We start from the raw sequence: 18,325 nt of genomic DNA, 5'->3' as shown, positions 1-18,325 counted from the left end.
AGATACAAGTATTAAAATATTATTAGTTGTAAGTAAATGAATATAAATAAAAAGAACATAACAAATGTGATTTTATTATATGTGACAAATTTTTTTTAAAAACTAAGAGTTCTAACAATATACTTGATTTTAAATGTGATAAAACTTTTCCAACATGGCGTAACTGTGGCATGCTAAAGTGCGTTAAAATGATCTCTTTTAAAACTTCGATCTCAAGTTTCTCAAATAATCATTTTCTTTTTTTAAGCTTGAAAAAAATGGTTTTGTTGAACTTGATCATCCATCTATTAACGGCCAACTATACTAAAATAAATATTTTCTTATAAATAAAACAACTTTTCAGTAACCAAAAAAAAAATATTTCGTGGAATATCCAATCAATAATTTTAATATTATAATTCGGGCGTATTTTAAAAGAATAAAAACAATTATGGTTTAATTTAAAATTATCAAAATCTAAAATTATTAAAACTTGGAATTATAATTTATGTAAATTAAATTCTTATGCCATAATTATAGTAGTAAAATAAAAATCGGTCAGATATATCTATTGTAAAGTATCGACGCTTAACGTATACTTGATACACTTGACTCAATCAAAGTATCACCCTGTTAAAATGCCTAAGTATGAGGTGAGTGTGCGTTAACGCCGTTTGTTATTGTCGGAAGGAAGAGAGAGGGAGAATGGGACAGTGAAAGTGGATCAATACGCGGCGAGCGTGCAGCTCGTCTGGCAACATGCGGCTGTCTCTTCTAGTAGTCGAAATCGCCTGTCTGAGCTCGACGAAGAGCGAATAGAGAGCACGTATAATGATTTGTTGACAGATTGACTATAACCCATTGACAGTTGCGACAATTTTCTCTGAATTTCACGTACAACGATGCAATCGATTCGGCCGTGCTTCATCGAATTAGTGCAAGTTGATGCGTGAAGTGTTGAAAGCTTTGGACGATTAAAGAAATTGATAATTTGATAAAAATATTTATATTCTTCAACTCTACGAGTGCAACGATTTTGAATTAGTTTTTATCGTAAAATGAGGATTTACATTATATATCATCGGTCGAGAGGTGAATCGTTTACTTGTCGATGATCGAAGAATGTTATGTTGTTGAATTATGTAGGTGTAATTATGACAGACAGACAATAAGCCAATCTCGTTGCATGGAGAGTCGGGAAGATTGGAAACTTTGGCTATCCGAGATTGACGAGAGAAGGAAGCGGCAATTAGAAAGCGGTTTGGATCATCGTGTACATGTTACTCGGTCGCAATGTACCTGTCTCATCTTGTGAGTAAGAGCAAAATTGGAGACATTTTACCGGAGATGCGTTTTATTCAACATTAAGAACGCTCCTTGTCGCCCTGTAATTTCTATCTTAATTCATTCATAAATTGTACGCTGATATTTCTCATTCTGCTTATTTTGTATATCTCATTTTCAGTCGTACTGTATACAAAGTTTTCAAAGTTTTAACTGACAAAGCACATCTCGTTTTGAGAAACAAAAGAATGTAATCTAAAAATTGATTATCACACTTTTATAAACAGGAAAATAGGAGAGATAATAAATACATATTATTAATTTATTATACCGTTGATAATATATTGTATATATAGTAAAGATGATTATTTCATAATTAATTTATTTATTTATTTTATATTGATAGTAAAAATAAAATATATATCTATAAATAATTTATAATTTGAGAGTAAAATAAATAATTTGTAAACCCTCCATTTTCTTTATTTAAATAATTATGCATATTTAAAACCTTATTTATACTTTCTATTGAACTTGGTAATACAAATATTAGATATGAAAATTATATAAATTATATAAATTATGAAAATTAATTTGTAAAGAGATCGTGATCCCTCCCGAAAGGTACGAAGGATGATCTGCAAGCAGGAGTTGACTTGCTTGCGATTTTTACGTTGGACTGCCCTGGTGCCGCTCATCATCTACATCTCGCTTCTATTTGTCAAGTACAATAAAAGCGTGCCTCTGAAAAGTCTATCGGCCTCGAGCGACAAGGACAGAGATAGCTCCGTGATGGACAGCCTGTTCCTCGAATTACAAACCGTGACGGTTGACAAAAAGAACTTGGTAGGATACAAGGACACGGGAATCGATCGTAAGGATGACGAGGGAGGCATGCAAGAAATTGCGGGGGCGGAAAATCGCGAGAATCCGAGAAATCTCCTAGAAGACATCTTCCGCAGAGCTGATATTGACAAGAACCAATTGCTGGATATACAGGAATTGGCGAAGTGGATTCACACGAAGATCACCGAGCACATCACGCGCGCTATGCGAGAGAATGTTGGGTTGTTCACCGCAATCGACACTAATCTTAGAGATGGTATCAGATATCAATTGTATTTGATACTATTTGGATATTTATTTTATCTAATTAATAATATTATCGATTTTATAAAAATATATAAAAATAATTAAGAAACAGATCGGTTAATATATATAAATACATATAATTAATTAATAAATTTTAAAAATTAAACTTTCAAAATATTAAAAAGAATTTTGTCATAATACGCAAAAGGATTGAAAACTATTAGAGTGAAAATCATTAAAATAAAATTTAACGATACAAATTATCATCGCGTTAGCTATCCTTTTGCAATTGCTGTTGCAGGTGAAGTTTCGTGGGAAGAATATCACGCTTATTTTCTCAGAACCCATGGTTTTTCTGAGACTTATATAAATTCTCATGATAAAAAACACAGCGAATTATCACGGACATTGAAGGAGAGCATAATGAGGGATAGGGCGCGATGGGCTGAAGCTGCTAGAAACGATCCCGACAGATTAGGTCTGGACGAATTTCTGGCTTTCACGCACCCCGAGAGCAGTCACAGAGCTCTTCTTCAAATGGTGGAGGATCTTTTCGAAAAATTCGGTAAATTCCGCCACGATTTATAATAAAGTCCCTATTGTCTCTCTTCAGTCTTATTATTATTAAAAATATTTTTATATAGAAATATAATTTATAATACAACAGAAGCAGAAACTAATAATCTCTTCGTCTAAAAACAAATTAAAAACGTGAAATAAAATATTTTTCTATGGATTTTAATTTTTGAGAAATCTAATTTTAAAAAGCAGAGAGTCGATAATATTTTTTTTTTTTCCCTTTACATTTTATATATATTGTATAATATTTTGTTTTACAATTTGTCAGCAAGCTTATTTGCAATTTATTTATTTGTTTAGATCGAGACGGCGATGAACAGTTAACGGAGGACGAGTTCTCGGATTTGCCATCGGAAGGGGTCGGCCTAGATTTACGCGAGGATCGACAGCAATCGATAGGAGGAAGCGAAGACAGGCGTAAGGAGTTTCGACATCTGATTGACAAGAATAAAAACGGGAAAGCCGATCGAACCGAGCTCTTGGTGAGTGTAATAGAATGTAAATAAATAAAGGATAGATTGCACATAAATACAACTCGGCATTTCTGTAATCAATACACAACATTATTTATTGCATTGTTTTAAAGAAGGAACGTTCGAAAGGTTTATAGAGCAATAAAAAGTAAAAAGATAAATAAGAAATATTTTTCTTTTTCTCAACTTTAGGATAACATAATAATAACAATTTTTTTTTTTTTTTTTTTTTTTTTTCATAGATGTACATCGATCCACGAAACCCCAGACATGCTATTCAAGAGGCTCAGCACTTAATTACCTTATCGGATATGAATTTAGACGGGAAGCTAGATCTTCCGGAGATTCTGAGCAAAATGGACTTATTTCTTGACAGCAAGATGGTAGACACAGAGAAAAGTTTTCACGACGAATTTCGGCGATAATTTTCATATGGGAATGAGCATAGTTATAAAATTGAAAAAGAACATTTATATAAATATTATACTCTTATTCTCTCGAAAGAAGATTTTTAGATAAATGGACGAATATTTCTTTGTAACACCAGATGCTACTAAAAACTTTGATATAGATATTTTTTAATATCTTAGAAGAAGATGTTTTCGATATTCGTGTACTGAATAGACAATATGATTTTTCGATCCATGATCGACAATGGATTAGACCAATACAATTATCGATTCGTGCAGGGTATTCATTAGTGATTTCTATGGATTTTTTTTTTTTTTTTTTTTTTTTTTTTACGAACGCTAATCGATCTATTGCGCAAACGAAAATCATAGGCTTTTAGAACGCATCTGTGATAGTCTTATGACGTAGAAAATCTTTTAAGTATAGGCACAATTATTATAGTTATTAATAATTCTATTATAGTGATAGATTTTAATACATTAATTGACGATAGCTACGAAATAACTCAATCAGATCGTTTACAGGGTTAAAATTATATATACCGATAATTACACTTGCCAATTGATCGGTTGTGAAACGGATGAAGGATTGCAAATCCGTCCTTTCGTATATTTCCTAGTTTCCTTGTATGTGACTTGTTTCTGAATTATTTAGGAGAATTATTAAATATTTTAGATTTGCAGAAAAAAAATTCTCTCTTTCAAACTATTAATCTAAAAAATCCGTACAAAAAATATTATATTAATACTATGATAACATATATTATTGTGCAGTGTTAATACAACTATTATAGCTAATTTATGATATTAGTCTTAAGCCGCGTATTTTTTTTTCGCCAACGAAGCGAGCACGAGCGAGCAAGAATTTGTACTCAATAAATTGTTTAATGTGCAAAGGATAGCTAGCATAAAAATTATCGCTCTCGCTTGTTCCGTTGATGAATACGCGGCTTTATATGTCATAACAATAATATAATATTGTAATATTAATATAATATTTTATATACATATATAATGTTTTTTTATGTGAAGATAAAAAGCAGCTGCAATTAGTTTACAAAATAAAAAAAGGAAATTGTTTGACAGTATATTAAAAATATTTCAATTAAAAAATGAAATAAATAACATGCTCGCTCGACAAAGGCCTTTGGAGAAAATAAAATTTGTTGCTCACAATGAAATGTATAACATTCTCCTGGTGAATAATGGCTTAATAACGTTTTAAAATAAAAATTTTATTACCTACGTTTAAAAAAAAAAAAAAAAAAAACAGATCAATGTTCCTTTGTAGAAAATTTTTTATACTAGCACTTTTTTCTATTTTGTGATCTGACACAATAAAATATGTTTAGAGATCAATCTTTCGTATAATCCTTTTTTACTTCCGTTTCGATAAGTTGGAATATAATGCATTTGTTAAAGATGTATCTCTTAAAAGTATTTTCCGTCGTATATTTTGATACCGTTTATAATCTTTATAAAAAAATTTATTAAGAAATATTATAAAAAATTATGAAACTTATAAATTATAAAAAAACGATACATTAAAATTTAAAGTGAAATGTATAAATGAACGTATGAATTTTTGAAAGTCTGAAGAAGCGCCGTAGTATATTGAATGTGAGAATAGTAAACATTTTTTTCGTTTAATTACTTATTTACCCTCAGTAATTGGTAAAAAAGAAAAACGTTTCTTTTTTTTTTTTTTGTTATCAAGAAGACATATCATCTTATATCAGTTTTGTTTTGAAAATGATTAAATTAAACATTCACGTAAAACATGTTTGGTATACAAGTACGTATAAAAATTTAGAACAATTAATTTTCTTTTCAACGATAAATTATATAACAAATTTTTTCAAAAAATGTATCAAAAAAGTTATACGTTATAACTTTTTATTTCTTATATGAAATTTTTTATATATGTATATAATTAAAACTTATTGTTAGATTAAATTTAAAATAAAGTTATAGTTAAGTAAGAAACATATAAGATATCTTCGCAATCATTAATATTTTATTTTTAAAATAAAATGCAATTCTTCTTATTTCTTTTACTAATATCTGAAAAATCACATTATATAATATAACATACGAAGGAAATAAAAGGCAATCAAGAGCCAGCGCGGTAATTTGTGCGAATATGTTTATTATTATCAATGTAATTTGATTATAATAAAACATATGCCCACGCAATAGACAAAACTACAATTATTAATTAATTTGATATAATGATGACATTTATTCAATAATTTGAAATATAGTTTTTATATCAGTGATGCCTAAACTAGCTATGACTTATTTCGTAATTGTCTCTGTAATGATACAGAAATTACCATCGTTAAAAGTAAATGGAGTCTATCAATATAACATATCGATAAACATTTTCTTTCCTCTAAATATTTTAAAGATAGTTTAATAAATATCTAGCAATATAAACAATATTAATATTTTTTATTAAGTTTTTCCAAAACATTGCATTATTTTAATTATCACAAAAAAGTTTTTTAAACACGTTCATCCATTTGATATCATTATTCATTTGAGAAAATTTGAGCATCATCGACTTAGATAACGAGAAAGAATTTAGGCCTTAGAATTTGCGTTTCTTTATACTGAGAGTCCCGTTATTTGTTGAATATCAAGCTTCTTTTTCGATGTATAGACAAATTCTTACAAGAAAATATCAATCATTGCAATGTGTGATGCACATTGTTTCGATCTGCGATGAACACAAATTTATTTCCTTTGCCCGGAAATCCGAACGTAACATCAGCAGCTCCCCGATTCTAAGGATTATCTTATTCAGAAGATGCTGAAGAATTCGCGCAATTGTTAGATGACTGTCCTGAAACGTGGCACAACAATGCTTTCTATACAAGAATATCCGGATTTCCCGACAAATAGAAAAATTAAATAAATTTGCAACGTATACGTGAATATAATATGACTGAATATAATTTGCGATGGATATTTTACGTATAAATTAAAAAACTGACATTTATCGGCTTTCAAAAAATCAATGAATTATTGAATTTTCAAAAGTGGAATTTATAAAATTAATTAATAGATCCATTGCACAAAATAATTTTACTAAGAATCAATAATCCAGAATAATTCAGAAATCGATTTTACATATGTCTGCACCATGACAATTTTTTTTTGTTTTAAATTATGTAAACTACGTAATTTCCGATAGAAGCAAAAATTATTTGAAAATGCAAAAAGGATAATGAAGAAACATTCAGAAACCACATGCATTCCAATACGCGCATGCAGCTTGCAATTCTGAAATAGTATCGCAATATTCTATTATATGCAAAACAAATATAATACGAAGAAGACATTAATCTCGATATTTTTCTCTGAATTGCTTAAAATAATGATTAATGGTAAAAATAATTTGATAAAATTTTTTATATAAATCGTAATTTATACTTATTGGTAATATTTATTCCGCGGAAAAAGATTAATATAAAAATACAGAAAAACAGCAAAGTCATTACTTAGAATTATGAGACATCGTATTAGTAGATAGTGTTATAGATATTACCCACTCCCCCCAAAGAAAACAATGAAAAAGGTACAACGCGATAGCTAAACACAGCTAAATACCTCGAGAAAATGCGCATTCAATCTTTCCATCTCTTTGTCCTTGTGTTCTGTAACACAAAATAGCATGATGTCAAATTGTCTTAAAGAATTGTGTCGAGAATGCAATTACATGGCGATATGTTCCAGACTTAAGAGGCGAGAAATCTAAATTACGGTTTGGTGACAAGTTTTCTTTATCATTATTATAATATTACTCACTCGATAGATTGATGTGGATTTGATAGGGTGTTTCCACCGCGACAGCAAAGCTTTGTTAATCCGGCAAATCTCGTTTCTGCCTCCTCCATCTGGATCACTGTGGCACATGCATGTTTCACGAATCATTAATTTCGATTTCTATATAATTGTTCGATTAGCGTACACAAATATTCGTGGGAAAAAACTAGTAAAACTAAACTTTGCAAATTAAATTTCTTGTAATTTAACTAGAATGGTGGTTGAAGCATATGACATATGTATATATTTTGAAAGCTGTCATTTCAACATGTCTTTCTATGCGATTTTGTAAAACCCAATTATTCATTACGACATTTCTTCAATTAATTTGGAGCGATATAATCTCTACATTTTCTCAAAGAATACAAGTATTTCCTATTTATTCTAAATAAACAACATATTTTGATAAAAATGTTTCATCTCGATAATATAATACGTATTATGACTTTTAATGAGCTTAACATAGTTCTCGTTGAAAAGAAATTATTTGCTATTTATTCATTATCTGCGAATTATTTGCTATGTTATCATAGTCTTTTTTTAGACAATATACTGTATTTATATACATATTGATATATTCGTGTCGAAAATAGTCTCTTATTAATTTTTTCATACTTACCCATTGAAGTTATTTGATGAGGCTGACAACTATTAAAAGTCGACTGTCTTTTATTCTGCAGATCGCCTCCTCTCAGAGAGAGATAAACGGCGATAGTCTTATCCAAAACGAGTCTTACCTGAAAAATATAGAAAAATATAAAACTTGTAGATAAAAATAAATAAATTTTATAATAAAATAATTTTGTAATATTTATATATATATTTTTTGTTTTTTTCCTATTTTTATTATAAAAATAATTCACAAATGATCGTACAGTGTGTCTTTTAGACTGTGCGTGCTTTTCACTTATATCGTTTCCTATTTTCAATTTTTTTATCACACACACACACAAAGAAGAAACTTAGAAAGAAAACTATGGTAAAAATGTAATGTTTCCGAACATCGAACTTTTCACTCACCTCGCCATTAAGAAAACAATAAAGAGTCGCGATAAAGAGACCCTGAAATGATCGCAAAAAATGCGTCGAATACGACCACACCGCAAACTTGTTCACGTTATCCAAGGGGGCCTCAATCATAAAGAGAACGTTAGTGATGCCTAATAATGGTAGAAGTACCACGGTTGCTCTCACGGCTTTTCTGCGAGCAACAAAAAAAAATCGCCTTTAATAGGAATCGCTTTCAATAATTATTGTTAGATTTGTATAACAAAATTATTTAATAAAACGCAAACTGCAAAATGTAAATTGAAATTGCTCAGACAACAAATAGCATATTCGAAAAAGCATGGCTCGTATAAATATATTGAAAAATCAATAAGTTGATAATATGAACAAAGCACTTAATTTTTTTTAGATATTCAAATATTTATATAATTTTCGAATAATGGAATAATTAAGCTCGTTTATTGAGCAAGCGGCAAGATTAAGCAATTAATCAAGAACAGATTGGAAAAAATTAAAACTTTCAAGAATAAAGAGACAATCTTTAAGCTTTTTCTTTTTAATCTTTTAGCAAATATATTAAATTTCTGCTTACACTTACAGAACTTGTTTAATTTCGCTTGTATGACTTTGCCGGAGCTTCGCTACGAGCACTCTTATAATGTTCAGCAGAAACAAGAAATTGAGCTAAAAAACGAAAATAAGTATGATAAAATTATATACTTATTTATTAACAATTAAATTTAATTAACTAGTTAATATAATTAGTGGAGAATATTTTACGTTTTCTTTTCTTTCTTTAGCGATAAAAATTATTAGCATGATAATATAGTAGTTATTTTAAACATTGCATGTGCTGCAATTTCACTATTTATTGTATGATTAAGAAATTTAATTAATGTAGAACAATTAATTATATAAGTCTATATGTGTATTATGTGATATACATGAAATATGTAAAATGGAGAATTTGTTTTCTTTACAAATTATATTATAAACATTATATTATAATAAAATATTCACCAATATAACCGCGAATCTAGGCCCCTCAAGGATCCAAAAGTAGGACGATAAGTTGTATCCTGACCAGCATCTGAGAAATCTAATATTTCGATATACATATTGTAATACTTTTGCCTACAAAGTGTTGCATCACTATCGAATAAATTGTTACAAATGTTAATTGTTATTTTTATTAATCAAAATAGAATTCATTTTTCTTAACAAACATATCGATAATCTTCAAGTAATTAACAAATAAAAATAAATTATTCGCAAAGTAATCTCGGAGTAATATATAGATAATAAAATTATATTCTTTAATCCAATTCTAATTTTTTATTAATCTTTAATTTTACAGAATTTTATCTTAAGACTTTTTATACGTATAAAGATACAGAGGGTTGTAAAAATTACAATTTTTGTCAATATATCCAATGATTAAGCATAATTAATTCGATAGTGACGGGACACATTCGGCCTTGCGTATTCTCAACAGTCAAGCAATCAACGCACTTTGATTTCGGATGATAATAAAATGCCATGATGATAGCCCAAGCCAAAGTCATCAGCACTGGACATCCCCATCCAATAAATCGATATATTCGATAATAAGATGTCTCTTGGAAGACCGTCACTATAAAATCGTAGTCATTGATATGCAATAGCGTGACAGTAATCAAATTTAAATTAGACGCAAAATTTTTTCAAAATGTTAATTGTTTAATCAATAATTTCATTTTAATTGTCTTTTATTTTAACTGCTGTGAATATAAAACTAGTAATAATTTCAAGGCATACATTATAGCTAGCAGTCATTTAATTCTATAAATATGGCTACTTACCAGTCACCATGTTATGCAGAAACAGACCCTCTATGAACATCCACATAAACATCGCGGTCTTCACGTATTCCAGCAGCACGTAAGCGGCTTCGCATAGTATTGGCTAAAAAAAATAGAAATAAATTCGCTTTTCACGAGAGAGCAGAGAATAAATAATACAAGATCTGCTCTCTGAGAAAATAAACCAAGAAAAGTGACATTGAGTGCTCGATAATGCATTTATTCGATTTGGAACGACTTGAGTGCGGTTTTTCTGAAATTGCACATCCTCGACTCGCGCTTCGTAAAGAGGATTTATTTTCATCGAAGGACGTAACTATACGAAAATTGCTCTTTTAATTACAAGACGTTATCGAAAAGTAATGTGATAGAGATGCGATCAGAAATACGTAAAAGTATTTCATTAATTTAGATTCCTATAAAGAAGATTTTGAGAAAATAACTGTAAATTTTCCCTTTTTCTTTATGAGATTATAACAGTAAAATATTTATTTCGTGTCTTACGGTATTTCCTATTCCTCGTTGTGCGCCGTGTGGCTTCCTTCGAAAAATCGCAATGTCTATGTACAACATTAACCTGATTAGCACCTGTACGATCATAGCAAGGAAGAGATTCTTGTGGATTCTAGTCCTTGTGTTCCGTAATGATCTATAAAATTTAATCAACACAGATAGCTTTGAATTTATTTCTTTCATTGCATAAATTTATACAATTTAATATCCTTTGTGATGAATGCACTTTACATAATTACATTTCATTGGATTAATTACACTCCATATTTTATATTACAACGTACAAATATGAATGTATAAATATGTAGGTATATATAATACAAATATATATATATATATATATATATATATATATATGTGTGTGTGTGTGTGTGTGTGTGTGTGTGTGTGTGTTTAGATTTTGTTTATATTGTATATATGTGTATGGAATTAGTTAATAAATAATAAATTTTAAACACAAATATGTGTATGTTTTAATTTAAATAAATTAAAAATCCAATTTAATGGAAAGGATAATTATGTGTGTGTATATCAATATATTAATAATTACTAAAACTTTATCATGGTACATTTCGCGCAAATTATTGCTGCTTTTTTGAAAAAATGGTTGAACTTTGTTGTGTAAGGGAAACTTGCTGATGAGTTTTATTGTGTCAAAAATTGAGTTAATGTATTTGCTATCTTAGAAAAAGACTGCTTATACGAAAAACTTAAAAAAAAATAGACAGTGGCTATCCCTTATCTGAATTCATCACGCACAAAAAATTGATTTTTTTTTTCGAAACACAACCTAAATCTACAGAAGATCAGCAGGGAAGCAAGCAGAGCCACCAGGGAAATACTAAGACCAACAAACTCCAAAGTACGAGTCTTCTCAGCTATTTCCATTTTCATCTGAAAAAAAAAGCGAGAGAAAATTTCAATTAAGCTTCAATATGAAGAAAAATTTGCATTTTATCGATATTACGAAAATTTGTGAAATTTTTTATAGGAAATATTCACTGAATTTTTTAACATAGCGGGTTATCAGCAAAAACTAACTCGTCATTTCTACGCCGTAAATACCTTTACTCATATCGTAAAAAAAAGTTTTTATATTTATTCGGAATATTCGTGCCTAATCGCATCTATATTTTGCGTCTATTTCGAAGCAAATATTTTCTTTCACAATAATTTTCTTAACGTTAGATTATTATGTATTTTTTATTTTAATTGAGAGAGGGGTTAATTAATCAATGAATTTGTAAATATATTTACATTATAATATATAATTAAATTACACGATGTTTAATTATACATATATATTTATAATGCATAAAGTATACGCTCGTAAAAAAAGGAACACATTTTTGTACTTGTGATTCTATATCATACAACTGTATCCAAGTTTGATTTAATCACAAAAATTCGTATATTATGATTTATTAGTTACAATCTCTGCATAATTACTTACCTCGCCCTCGACATTGTTATTGTAGACCCTGTAGTGAAGCCGCAGCATTTCTGGCGGTAAACAAGTAGTATAGTTTGCCCAACCGATGGATAAATACTCGTTTGTGCTTGTGCCATTCTGCGATTCCCAATGTCCATTGTAGCCACATTTCTTTTCCACGAATTCTGAAAAAATATGAATCATAAGAAGAAGAATTGGTTACTAAATATGTGTCGCTTCATATTTTTGCACTTCCATTTCATCGAGAAAAGAATATCTTTATTCATTTATATTATTTCTTTTTTACTATGTATCTTATTATAACAATATTGAATACTTTATATATATATATATACATACTTATATTTTTTATATTAAAAAATGTATACTACATCGTGAATAAGAAATGGCATGTTTAATGGGCGTTCCGAAGGATAAGAAAGGAAAATCTCGCGTGTAGTATGCTATCGTCTTAAAGATTTCTTTTAAGCTCGCAAAATTGAAGGGCGGATCGCTTTAGTATACCATTCAGCATGTTGCATGTGAGACATAATGGAATAGTGCTATACGAGACAAATCGTCTTTTAAGATTCCTGTTAAACTGTCTGTGCACAATAGTTCAGCGAATCGATAATACGAATTTCATCCTTGTTACGCTCACGTGAGCTTTATCTTGCGATATTTAAAGTCTCACTTTATAGCTCTGAAATATCCAGACGATTCTAATAAATTTCTTTCATCATATACGGCTGATTATATATATATAAGAATTTTCTAAGACATAGTCATATTTTGGAAATTTAAAAACACTAAATTACTTCAAACTTTCTTATCGTTATTTCCTATTCGGTTTTCAGACAAAAAAAAAACGAGGCGAAACATTAGCGAATAAAAGCTGTGTAGATATGTTTTGTTTGCGAGAAGAAAAGAGAAAACAATGGTAATATGGACATTTTATGAAACTCTTATGACGTATTTATATAGTCTCGCACTTATTATTTTGCAGCATCGATGATGGAGTTCGAATACCCTCCGGTAAATTCAATCACGTTCAATATTAAATATTTTAAATAAATATGCCGAGAATAATTTTTTTTCCCAACAATATTTTTATAAAATTACTTGCACTCTCGCTAGTAAATTTCAAATAATAATATTTGTTGAAATTTACATGTCGATATTTATTATATACATTTCTATCGACATGAATAAATAAATCGATAGATAAACTTATAAAATAAAAGGAAAAAAGAATTTCTGTTAGAAACTTTTTTAAAATATAGTTAGAACATTTTAAACAATTAAAACGCCCTTAAAAAATTTGCAAAAGTTCTCGGTAAGTTCTCTTTGATAAACGATCTTTCATCAAGAATATACATATGCGATATTCTTAAAATAAAATAAATATCTCTGCACAATATCATAACTTAACACTTACTAGAGTGGACCGCGATTTTTATTATAATTCTATTTTTAAATTATTAATCTATGATGCATAATTCATTGACAGCAAAATTTTCTCTATTTTTTTATAGTTGTATGATGCCGCATTATAAAAAAAAAAAAAAAGGCTAGTCGCTGACGTAAAACATTGTACTGTTTTAACGTTTCCTTCATATATCTTTTTTATCTAGACTAATTAAAATTATTATACTTTATTTCCAATAAGCACAGTGTAATTAAAGTAAAAAATATAAAACAAAAAAAGGAAATTCGTTATAATATAAAAAAATACGTATATTTTATTTATAATTTTTTCATGTACAATATATTGATGCATTGAATTTTTGACAATGTAGATTTATTTATAACGATTTCAAGATTATAGCTACATTCTATTTTGAGCACAAAAACGATGCTGCACCTATTTCGTATTAAAGAGGAAGTACTGTTGCGCGATTCATCTTGGACTTCGACGGACTCTTTCGAAGTTTTCAAATAATGTGCTTCTGTTGAACTTGTAACAAACGATGCTTGTGGAAAGTGATGTAAACACTTAATCTATAAAATCTCAATATAACAAGTCTTTAAAAATTAACCAAGTTTAGACATTTATTTCTTGAAAACTTATCCAATTTTTGGAAATTGTCATTTGATTTATCGAGGATCTATGTATATATGATATTAAGAGTTGATAATATTAACTAATTTTTCATTAATAATATATTTGAAAAATATAAAAAAAATATTAGTCTAAATTTTTATCAATAATTTTCAATTAATTAAAAATTTATTTTTATCCTATATATTTTATTTATTTAATTTATTGCATGTTTTCAAATAAAATTATTTTTAAATAAATTAGTGTAATTCTTGAAATTTCGATAAACGATTACGAATATTCATAATTGTTGTACGTGTTGTCGATTCGAGAATTCTTCAATAAATTAAGTATACATGAAGAGATAAAGAGACCAGCAAAAATTCAGATCCAAGAGCTATTCTAAATGTGCACCTATTGTATGTATTGTACTTACTAGTCGTATCAAATCCGTCTACAAAGGGGCATCGTTGTTTTGCTGTGGTAGAAGCTTTTGTCGGCGGCCAACAGAGCAACGAGTCCCATACCGGATTGCACCAGGATTCTAAAATAAAGAGCGAATAGAGATATATGTATTGGCACTACTTCTCCCCTTTCCCGATATTGATAAGATGTTAAAATTAATATTAAATTTCTTTCATGTCGGAATATTCCTTATCAGAAGATAAAATAATAATTTTCCTTTAATATAAATACTTTCTAAATTATTTAGTTGACTGATTAAAAAAATATATTTTTTATGGTAGGATACTGCTTTCAATTAAATATTCAATCAAATGAAAATCATTGCAAAATGTAAAAAATTGTGTTCTATAAAAAATTTACATTTTGTAGAAAATTACATATTGTTCTCATGTAGTGCGAATTCTATTATTACGTTCAAATTTTTCACTATCGAAAATTTTATTTTTCCATTATAGGAAAAAATTGATGCTATAATTATTTCAGATATGATATATTTGTTAAAAATAATCTTACGTTTGTGACAAGATAGATTTTGTTATAAATAAAAATAAAACGTATATATATAAATAAATCGACACGTATTTTATTGAATCTTACTTGAAGTATATAAGTAGAAAAATAAAAAATTTAAAACACGCTTTTTTTCAGAAGGAAAAAAAAAATGTATAGATTAAGTTACGTGATTACGACAAGAGAAAGAATACAATTTAGAGGATCATACCTCTATATGGTGCGACGAAATGTTTGTACTGATTATCACAGAATTCTTGGGTGTTGTTGTTGCCGTTAGCATCCAGATCCATTTTTCTTTTAACAGTTCATTTGTGCTCAGTGTCTCTACATTCTTATTCCGGTATTTGCCACGTAATCAACAGAGAGTGCAGCGTTCTGTAAATGAGCTCTTCCAAAAAGAATGCGTTTGTTCTCTCTGGATTCATTAGTCGTTTCACATCTCTTTCGCGTATTCAGAAACCTAATATTTCTTTATGAGAAGATAATCCATAAAAATTTATGTTAAAACAAGATTGTTTTAAGGAGAAACAAAATAGTTTTTTTTTTTTTTTTTTTATGAAGCGCAGGTTATATTATATTATTTGTGTTGTAACAGTGATTTGCATTTCTTTTAGAATGTGTTTATCGTCTGTAAGAAAAAGTTAGAGTGCTTTAATTATATTCAACGCATAAATAATTAATATTAATATATTATTTGTAATGTGTAAAAAAAAAACCTAAATATTAAAAAAAACTCTATTCCAAAATGTATGATTTTTTTAATAATAATTTTTGTTTGATATTAAAAGAAATAAAGTCGATACATTCCTTTAACCTTGATTTAAAAATATAAAATAATTTATTCGCATATTAAACACGTACAAATCTAGTTACTGTATGTCAGCATATCAATGTGGACAACCTTATTGAGCTTTCAAGTGAAAGAGGTCAAGTCCAGAATTAACACATTCTTCGCGATAAAATAGCTTGAAAGATTTGAACGCTATCCCAAAAGTCTGTCATGATTTTATTATTCTGTATGACGTCAGCGACATCGTATCAAGAGTGTATCAAAAAGAATAGCTCATTAATTAGCGTATAAAAATATTATAAATGCTTAAATTAAATATTTTATAATTAATTTATTTATATTGTGTCTATATTTTAACCTTTGTATTACGATTTAATATGTATCCATTTTTAAAATTTAATAAAATTGTAATCAAATTCAGTTAATTAAATATATATATATATATCTGTCCAAATAATTTTTTTATCTATTCTTCTACAATTTTTCGTGGCACAAAAAGATTAAATTAAAAATAGTTATAGAAAAGCAGGTAAAAAATATTTTTTGTTGTTAATGTATTCTAACTAATTGTAAATCCTGATTATATACACATATAAAATGGGTCAACAAGTCAAACAAATCGAACAAGTTTAATTTCAAATGTAGAATTATTAGTGCTATATTATTAATTTTCGAAGCTCGATATCGCATACACAAGTCGCTCTGGGATTTTCAAAGATAAATTACTTTCGCTTTATTTATCCGCAAGAGAGATATGCGAATGTTTTCGACCATGATGATTAATCTCCAAATGTCAAACATGATTCCGTTATTAAACATAATTGGACTCAATTAAGGATCATCGTGGATAATATTACTTTTAGAAATGGTAAACGAGTAATTTACTTTGACTCAAATTTCTACTCAACATAAATAAATATGATTAAAATAGTTACTCAGTTATTATCGATATTATTAGATTGTTGCGTATATAATAATTACGTTAATAATAATTAATTAATATTGTTATATTATATTTAACTTTCGAACTTATTTGATGACGACAAAAAGTTGTGATTTTTCGTTAAGAGATACGATCGATAATATTGAAATTAATCAGAGAAATGTCTTTTACATATATATTGTATATATAAATCACACACACAATCTTTTAATATAACAATGAGCAATATAATACGATATTATTTTATCAATTGTTTTATCATAATAATTTTATAGCAATACGCTGAGTGAGACTTACTAGTATCTTCGCTGATTCCTCGTCAGTAGTTTAAGTACTCATTAATCAGTCCCGGTTTAACACAAATTGCTCTTCCAGTCTTTGAGATACTTCGAGTGATAAAAAATATAAATTTTAAGACTTATATTGATGTCATATAATTGAATGATATATTTAACTCAATAAATGATATATCTAATTTATTAATTTTACTATAATAAGTAATCGCGTAAAAAGGCTATGGTATGTAAAATAAAAATTAAAATATTTCACATAACTATAAAATAACTATTTTGTCATGGATATATTTGTATTTTACGTAATGCAACACAATCTTTAAATATCAAATGACATAGAAAGAAAGAGAAATAATCATATGATTAAAAATGATAATTAACACACTGCGTTTTAATTAAAAATAAATAAACTCAAAGTATAACTTCATATCAATTTCTATTACCAAATATTAACATAAAACTAATAATAAACATTACTTATGTAAAAAAAAAAAAAAAAAAAAATGAAAAGAAAATTAGAGACTCGACAAAAAAATTTAGAAATTGACTGTAATTTGTAATTGAATTTAAAGAAATTTGTCATGTATTAATGATAAGCTTTGTAGAACAAAATTATTTCATGAATCTTCGAAGACCGAAAGACACGAATATCTCAGAGGGTGCGAGTCGACTGGTTCGCATTTGTGAATTGTGAATCGCGTTTCTCTCGATCGCTCGAACCTCGACGCAGCATCCCCCATTATTGGTCCAGGTATTCGCCAATCGCGTTACTACCCTTATTGCTGCTGTTTTCAAAGTTCAAAGTTTTTAATATATATATAGCTTTCTTTATGCGGTT

At 28.2% G+C, this 18,325-nt stretch overlaps 2 protein-coding genes across 8 annotated transcripts; one reads left to right on the top strand and one right to left on the bottom strand.

Annotated features, from left to right (window-relative positions):
- Nucleotides 1-561: 561 nt before the first annotated feature.
- On the top strand, nt 562-5,152 carry Myd (stromal cell derived factor mayday). 2 transcript variants are annotated; one of them, XM_070301082.1, is made up of 5 exons: nt 562-1,290; nt 1,866-2,365; nt 2,657-2,920; nt 3,235-3,416; nt 3,650-5,152. In XM_070301082.1, the coding sequence occupies exons 1-5, from the start codon at nt 1,091-1,093 to the stop codon at nt 3,830-3,832; spliced, it is 1,329 nt and encodes a 442-aa protein (XP_070157183.1). In that variant the 5' UTR covers nt 562-1,090; the 3' UTR covers nt 3,833-5,152. The 2 variants fall into 2 exon arrangements, with proteins under 2 accessions (XP_070157183.1, XP_070157184.1); XM_070301083.1 differs by having other exon boundaries at nt 564-1,290; nt 1,888-2,365.
- Nucleotides 5,153-6,538: 1,386 nt separating this feature from the next.
- Pdfr (Pigment-dispersing factor receptor) lies at nt 6,539-17,683 on the bottom strand. 6 transcript variants are annotated; one of them, XM_070301252.1, is made up of 15 exons: nt 17,492-17,683; nt 15,670-15,930; nt 14,920-15,027; nt 12,464-12,627; nt 11,801-11,904; nt 11,002-11,146; nt 10,498-10,600; nt 10,169-10,289; nt 9,677-9,755; nt 9,255-9,340; nt 8,669-8,849; nt 8,268-8,385; nt 7,631-7,727; nt 7,433-7,479; nt 6,539-6,665 (listed from the first exon to the last, which is right to left on the bottom strand). In XM_070301252.1, the coding sequence occupies exons 2-15, from the start codon at nt 15,749-15,751 to the stop codon at nt 6,619-6,621; spliced, it is 1,482 nt and encodes a 493-aa protein (XP_070157353.1). In that variant the 5' UTR covers nt 15,752-15,930; nt 17,492-17,683; the 3' UTR covers nt 6,539-6,618. The 6 variants fall into 6 exon arrangements, 5 of the variants coding, with proteins under 5 accessions (XP_070157353.1, XP_070157355.1, XP_070157357.1 ...); XM_070301254.1 differs by having other exon boundaries at nt 15,670-15,876; XM_070301256.1 differs by having other exon boundaries at nt 15,670-15,849.
- Nucleotides 17,684-18,325: the final 642 nt, after the last annotated feature.

Source organism: Polyergus mexicanus, unplaced genomic scaffold, assembly GCF_030449975.1.
Source record: "Polyergus mexicanus isolate NDT 795.1 unplaced genomic scaffold, iyPolMexi1.0 SCAF_9, whole genome shotgun sequence".
In the NCBI taxonomy this organism is placed as follows: Eukaryota; Metazoa; Arthropoda; class Insecta; order Hymenoptera; family Formicidae; genus Polyergus; species Polyergus mexicanus.
This window is presented reverse-complemented; position numbering and strand designations above follow the sequence as displayed.

What these genes read in the sequence shown, in the direction of transcription:
- Pdfr (XM_070301252.1), bottom strand. Translation starts at nt 15,751, where the DNA reads ATGGATCTGGATGCTAACGGCAACAACAACACCCAAGAATTCTGTGAT. An exon ending in ATAACAATGTCGAGGGCGAG is followed by an intron (nt 11,905 to 12,463) that starts GTAAGTAATTAT and finishes TTTTTTTTTCAG; the next exon opens with ATGAAAATGGAAATAGCTGA. An exon ending in AATCCACATCAATCTATCGA is followed by an intron (nt 7,480 to 7,630) that starts GTGAGTAATATT and finishes TTTGTGTTACAG; the next exon opens with AACACAAGGACAAAGAGATG.
- Myd (XM_070301082.1), top strand. Translation starts at nt 1,091, where the DNA reads ATGATCGAAGAATGTTATGTTGTTGAATTATGTAGGTGTAATTATGAC. An exon ending in CGACACTAATCTTAGAGATG is followed by an intron (nt 2,366 to 2,656) that starts GTATCAGATATC and finishes TTGCTGTTGCAG; the next exon opens with GTGAAGTTTCGTGGGAAGAA. An exon ending in GGATCTTTTCGAAAAATTCG is followed by an intron (nt 2,921 to 3,234) that starts GTAAATTCCGCC and finishes TTATTTGTTTAG; the next exon opens with ATCGAGACGGCGATGAACAG.